At 41.8% G+C, this 7,500-nt stretch overlaps 1 protein-coding gene across 2 annotated transcripts in view; it reads left to right on the forward strand.

Annotated features, from left to right (window-relative positions):
• Positions 1 to 7,500, forward strand: part of LOC143285870 (adenylate cyclase type 2-like) — a 158,656-nt gene that overhangs the window by 148,559 nt on the left and 2,597 nt on the right. For both annotated transcript variants that reach the window (XM_076593309.1, XM_076593310.1), the window contains exons 20-24: positions 1,340 to 1,424; positions 2,414 to 2,572; positions 3,910 to 4,056; positions 5,664 to 5,765; positions 7,253 to 7,367. In XM_076593309.1, coding sequence (XP_076449424.1) covers positions 1,340 to 1,424; positions 2,414 to 2,572; positions 3,910 to 4,056; positions 5,664 to 5,765; positions 7,253 to 7,367 — 608 coding nt within the window. The remainder of the gene's footprint in view (positions 1 to 1,339; positions 1,425 to 2,413; positions 2,573 to 3,909; positions 4,057 to 5,663; positions 5,766 to 7,252; positions 7,368 to 7,500) is intronic.

The following is a 7,500-nucleotide window of genomic DNA, read 5'->3' on the forward strand; positions in this document are numbered from 1 at the left end:
CGGGATGATGGTGTGGGTGGGAATTTTTAGTTAGTTGTGTAGTGGGGGCATGGGGGGTGCGGAGGGAGGGGGGTGAAATGAACACTTACTACCAGTGCACAACAAAGTTTCATTGACGGGTGAGTGTATCGGTGATAGGAAACTCTAGGGAGAACTGGACAGTACAAGGTCTTCAGAGAAGAAGCCCCCCCTCAGTCAAGTGTTTCGGCCCTTAACTCTTTACACTCTAAGGGGGCCGGGCCGCACCCAGGTCATGACTCCTGGATGCCCTTGTATTGCCGCCTTTTCGTGTGTTTTTTTTATTCCCCTGGTCCTCAGCAGGTTCGAACCCACGCATCCAGGGTGGTCGCCACCTCAGGAATGAGTCACCTTTTCTGGCAGACGTTTTAACCACTGAGCCATCGTACGCCTAGTTTGAGTAGGAAATTGAATCCTTATGGAGTTTACTTTCATTCCTCCTCGACCAGATCCAGCTGGAACTCTTTTCTGCTGCTTCTGCCATTGCCTTGAGAGCCCATGTCCTCTCTCTGCGAGAAATCGACAGCTGTTTCATGAGGCTGTAGGCAGATGCGCCGGCAAATCCTCTCGCACCAATATCTATGGCGAGGTTCTGTGAGATATTTTGTCAGTCTTGCAGCCATGACAGAGAAGAAGATTTTTCCTTCGATATTCTGGTGCGATTTAGGTCTGAACTTGGCTGATGGCACAACACGACGCATTAACCCTCTCACTGCTGCTGACGAGCATGTCCGTCAGTGAACGGCTGTCACCTCACTGAGATAAGACAGAGCGTGCAGTCATCATTGGCTATTTTAGACTTCTTGCACTTGATGATTGCCCTACTTTTGTTCAGCAAAATCAACACTTACTACCAGTGCACAACAAAGTTTCGTTGAAGGGTGAGTTTATCGCTCTTTACCTCTGTGTACTATTGTGCACATTGCATTTTGATTATATATCCATTTACTTCCCTTTATTTTGTTTTAATTTCATTTACTTTAGTCAATTAAAGAAATATATTGATTTTTTTTTAATTCAATCAATCATTAATATCTTTCTTATCTGTTTTTTCATGGGGAATTGGAAAAAAGAGAATGTACTGAGGGAAGCTTGTGCTATTATAAATTTTTGTTTATGATTTTGTTGATTGGAAGATGAAACGTTGTACGCAGTAGGATGAAAATTAATGCTCCTTCTTATATGTCGCCTTTGTTATTATTATTATATCAGTAGTAGTAGTAGTAGTAGTATCATTATGGTTGTTGTTGTTGTTAAACGTGTCAACAATGTCTCTTTTGGAAATGATAAAGTCATCCTGTACCTGCTATATATCGTGCAGGCGCACTGTGGATGTACCGTTGTCTGTCAAAACGTCCATCTACCTCCTGATCATGTTTGTTACCATGCACTGCATGGACAGACAGGTATGATATGTAGTAGTGATGGTGATGGTGATTACCGTTATTATCACTGTTGTTATTATCGTTGTCATTATTACTGTTGGTATTATTATTGTTAGCAGTGGTAGTAGTAGCATCATGTTGTTGTTGTTATTTGTTTCCGTGTGTGTGTGTGCTTCATGTCACCATCTTTATTGTGATTATGATTATGGTAACAATTATTTTATAAGTCGTAGTAGTAGTAGTAATAGTGTTATCATCATCATCATCATCATTATAGCACTGCTGTGCCTTACAATGACAGTAAGAATATTTGAAATAACGACGAAAAAAAAAAGTCTGGAGGTACGAGGCACCCTTTGCGAAATGGTGTTGTGTCCTCGGGAAAAGCACTTTTCTGTGATTCCCCTCACTCCAATAGATACAAATTCAAAAAAGGAATGATAATGATGACGATGATAATAATAGTAATAACAATAATAACAATAACAATGTCAACAACAATAACAACAGCAACAACATTGATCATCATCATGATCACCATCATCGTCATCATCACCGTCATCATTATCACCATCATCATCACTATCATCATCATCATAATCATCATCATCATCACCACCATCACCACCACCACCATCATCATCATCATAATCACCACCACTATCGTCATCATCATCATCATCACCACCACTGTCATCATCATCATCATCATCGTCGTCACCACCATCATCGTCATCATCTCATCATCATTATCACCATCATCACCATCATCATCTCCGCCACTACCATCACCACCACCTTCTTCTTCTTCTTCTTCTTCTTCTTCTTCTTCTTCTTCTTCTTCTTCTTCTTCTTCACCACCACCACCACCACCATCACTACCATCGCCATCATCATCATCACCATCACCATCACCATCGTCATCATCATCACCATCATCAAAAAGTCCTACCTACCTGACCCGCGGCCCTACCCAACCCTCCCTCCCTCCCTCCCTCCCTCCCATGCAGATAGAGTACACGAACCGTCTGGGTCACTCGTGGAAGCTGCAGTTCCGGACAGAGACGGAGCTCTTCAAGCGGGCGGCGGCCATGAACAAGATCCTCTTGGAGAACATCCTGCCGGCACACGTGGCCGCCTACTTTCTCAGGTCCTCCCGGAAGTGTGATGTACGTGACTGCTGTGGACTTTTTGTTGTTGTTTGTTTGTTTGTTTTGTGTGGTAGTGTTTTGTTTGTGTGTTTGTTTGTCTATTTGGTTGATTGGTTGGTTGGCTGGTTGGTTGGTTGGTTAACAAATAGTAAAGAGTGGTAACTCTCTCCATTCATAAGGTACACAACTTCAAGCATGCTTATTGGTTGGTTGTTTAGTTATTCATTCATTTATTCATTTATGTATTCATTTATTCATTTATCTATTTATTTATTTAGTTAGTTATTTAGTTAGTTAGTTAGTTATTTGTTCATTTATCTATTCATTTAATTATTTTTCTATTTATTTATCCATCTATTTATTTATTTATTTGTTTATTTATGTACTTATTTGTTTTGCTTATTTTCTGATTCAATTTTATCTATCTATCTATCTATCTATTGTTTAGTTGTTGTTGTTTGCTATATCTATCTATTATTTGTTTATTCGTTTATTTATCTATCTGTGTATCTATATATCTATATAATTATTTACCTATCTATCTATCTTCTCCTCTACCTATCTATGTATCTATCTTCGTTGGTGGGCTGCGACTCCCACATTCACTCGTATACGCAAATAGGCTTTTACGTGTATTATCGTTTTTACCGCCGCCGTGTTGGCAGTTATACTCCGTTTCGGGGTGGGTCGGGAGGGGGGGGGGGGGGGGTATGCTGGGTATGTTAATGTTTCAACAAACCACCGAACGCTGACGTGGATTGGGGGATATCTAACGAGCGCATTTTGATCTTCCGTATGCGTGTACGCTCGAAGGGGTTTCAGGCACTGGCAGGTCTGTACATCTGCTGACATGGATGATCGGGGGAAAAAAAAAGAAATAAAGAAAATCTCCACACTTTACCTACCAGGCGCCGTGACCGGAATTTGAAACCCGGGACCCTCAGATTGAAAGTCCAACACCTTTAATCAACCACTCGGGCTGTTACGCCCTGTCACGTCCTGTTGGATGGACATCAACCTATAATCTCTTCCTTTCATGCTGTGTCTCTCAGTTTGACGCTGTGGTTATCCTTGTACATGTATATATGTATGTAATTGAATTTCACTTAAGCGCGTTGGTTTACGCTTCTGGTCAGGCCACCTGCTTGGGCAGATGTGGTGTAGCGTATTATGGATTTGTCCGAACGCAGTGACGCCTCCTTGAGTAAACTGAACTGAACTGAATATGACTACATTTATATGCGCATATGTTCGTGTGTCGCATCGAACACCGGTAGATATGTAAATCGGTCAGTGTGCTGATAATTATCTTCACCATTGGAAAATAAAAGATTCATTCATTGTCGTGATTTCAGGACCTCTACCACGAGGACTACGCTCACGCCAGCGTGATGTTCGCCTCCATGCCGGGCTTCAAGGACTTCTACCAGCAGACGGCGGCCAACCAGGAGGGGCTGGAATGTCTGAGGGTCCTCAATGAGATCATCTCCGACTTTGACCAGGTGTGGGGGCCAAGCAGTTTGGTCGTGGCAGGGGGACTGGGGGAGGGGAGGGGTATGCGAGTGGGCGTGGGGGGAAGGAGGAGGAGGAGGAAGGGGGTTGGGGGATGTGAATGGAGAGGGTCTGGGTTTGGGGTGTGGTGGGGGGGAAGAGGAGTGGCTGGGAGATAGTCTGCTCACATGCGCTGGATCATTGTTTGGTCTTTAGAACTTCTGCTGCTACAACTACAACAATTGCTCCTGCTAAGAAAAAGAAGAATGATAATGAGGATTGAGTCACACATTTCCCAGACAGTAAGCACGTGGCGTTTACAAATAGAACAGCACGAAGAAGAAGAACAATGATTTATGCATACATAAACGTACCTGCATTAAGTAAGCCAATACCATAAAGTACAGCGACGTGTGAATTGGGGTACCTGGCTTCGGTTGAGGGAAAGTGGAAGGTTAAAACGGCGGAAGAGGAGGATTTTTGGCCCCGCCTTCCTAATCTGAGCCCTACACACCACAGTTCTTATTATAACTCATTGTCTGCCTGTGGAAGGCTAACGGCCCTTTCTTTGCCATTTTCTCCTTTTTTTTCTTCTTTTTTTGTAGTTCTCTCTGTATCCACACAATTGAAATGTTTTCAGATTATTTCCTTGCAATCATCCAAGACCCAACACAGTTGTTTGTTGTTATTTTGTTTGTTTGTTTGCTTTGTGATGTTGTTTCTTCTCGTTCTTGTATTTTTTTTTTTTTACCCTTGTCTGCATCAAACTGCTGGAGCCCTAGACGCATTGAAATCAGAATCCCAATGAGTTCCACCCCGTGAAAGCTGAGTATGGCTGTCTACATGGCGGGGTTAAACGGTTATACACGTAAAAGCCCACTCGTGTACATACGAGTGAACGTGGGAGTTGCAGCCCACGAACGAATAAGAAGAAGAAGAAGAATCCCGATGACCGTAAAAGCAAAGCCTTAATCTATACATATATTATATATATATATATATATATATATATATATACATATGGAAATTAACAAATAATGAGGCCAGGAGATGAACTGATTAACAAATAGTAAAGAGTGGTAACTCTCTCCATCCACAAGGTACACAACTTCAAGTCAGTGCTGCCTACGCTTCCGATTCAGCTAGCACACAGGTAAATAAAAGGTACATTGGAACAAACCCAGACACTTCTTCAAAAAAGGAAGCGCCGGGCCTGTCTTTATACCGATATATATATATATATATATATATATATATATATATATATATATATATATATATATATATATAGTAAATAATAGTAATAACAAAGTTAACAATGATAACAATAATAATAAAAATGACGACGACCATGGTGATGTTGATGATAATAGTGATAATGATAATAAATGATAAATAAAAAGCGGTTGGCTTGCTCCGCTACCTTCGTGAAATGGAAATTCGTTTCGCTTTTCGTTTTGTTTCGTTTAATCTGTTGAACCATCGAATACGGCAATTACACATAATTTTATTGAATAGATTGTGATTTTCGAGTATTGTTTGTAGTGGACACCATCATTTCATGACTTCGGTTTTTGATTGTGTGTGTGTGTGTGTGTGTGTGTGTGTGTGTTTACAGCTGCTGATCCAGCCGCACTTTCAGGACGTGGAGAAGATCAAGACCATTGGCAGCACCTACATGGCCGCCGCGGGCCTTCAGCCTACAATGGCCAGGAAGCAGGTCTGTTGCGCTTGGACACTTCAGTACAGTGTTCGATGTGCTGTGATGATAATGATGACGATGACGATGGTGATGGTGATGATGATGATGACGATGGTGATGATTACAAGAATCGGAAGAAGAAGAAGAACGAGAAGGAGAAGAACAAGGAGGACACACACACACACACACACACACACATATATATATATAAAATTATGTGTGTGTGTTATACAATGTAATATAAAGCAATGTAACGGAACACAACACAACACAATGCAACACAATACAATAAAGTACAGTACAGTACAACACACCACAACGCGACAAAACGCAACGCACCACAGCACAATATAATGCTAAGGAACGCAACGCAACACAACTCAACGCAACGCAATGCAACTCAATAAAACGCAACGCAGCACGACACAACACATCACAGCACACTACGTACAACACAACACAATACAATACAACACAACACAATACAATACAATACAATGCAATACGATACAATACAGAGCTAAACAACGCAGTGGAATGCATTGCAGTATAACACAACACAACAAATACAACACAACACAACACAACACAAACACAAGCACAACACAAACGCAAGCACAACACAAACACAACACAAACACAACACAACACAAACACAACACAACACCAACACCAACACAAACACAACACAACACAACACAACACAACACCAACACAACACAACACAACACAACACAACACAACACAACACAACACAACACAACACCAACACAACACAACACAACACAACACAACACAACACAACACAACACAACACAACACAATACAATACAATGCTAAACAACGCAGTGCAATGCATTGCAGTATAATACAACACAATAAATACAATACAACACAACACAACGCAATGCAACACAACACAACGTAACACAACGCAGCACAACACAACACAAACACAACACAAACACAAACACAACACAAACACCAACACAACACAACACAACACAACACAACACAACACAAACACACAAACACAGCACAGCACAACACAAACACAGCACAGCACAACACAAGCACAGCACAACACAACACAACACAAACACAGCACAACACAACACAAACACAACACAAACACCAACACAACACAACACAACACAAACACACAAACACAGCACAGCACAACACAACACAACACAAACACAGCACAACACAACACAAACACAGCACAACACAGCACAACACAAACACAGCACAACACAGCACAACACAAACACAGCACAGCACAACACAAACACAAGCACAGCACAGCACAACACAACACAAACACAGCACAACACAGCACAACACAACACAACACAGCACAGCACAACACAGTACAAACACAGCACAACACAACACAAACACAGCACAACACAAGCACAACACACAACACAAGCACAGCACAAGCACAGCACAACACAACACAACACAAACACAACACAACACTGTGACAATACTGTGCGCAGAGCAAAGAGGAGATGCAAAGGAACGTGTCCACCATGGCGGAGTTTGCCCTGGCCATCATGAAGGTTCTGGACGACATCAACAAACACTCCTTCAACAACTTCAAGCTCAGGATAGGTATGGACAATAATATAATGCCTTGTAATTGTGTCTGCCTCCTTTCTCTCTCTCTCTCTCTCTCTCTCTCTCTCTCTCTCTCTCTCTCTCTCTGTGTGTGTGTGTGTGTGTGTGTGTGTGTGTGTGTGTGTGT

This window comes from Babylonia areolata, chromosome 9, assembly GCF_041734735.1.
Source record: "Babylonia areolata isolate BAREFJ2019XMU chromosome 9, ASM4173473v1, whole genome shotgun sequence".
NCBI lineage: Eukaryota > Metazoa > Mollusca > Gastropoda > Neogastropoda > Buccinidae > Babylonia > Babylonia areolata.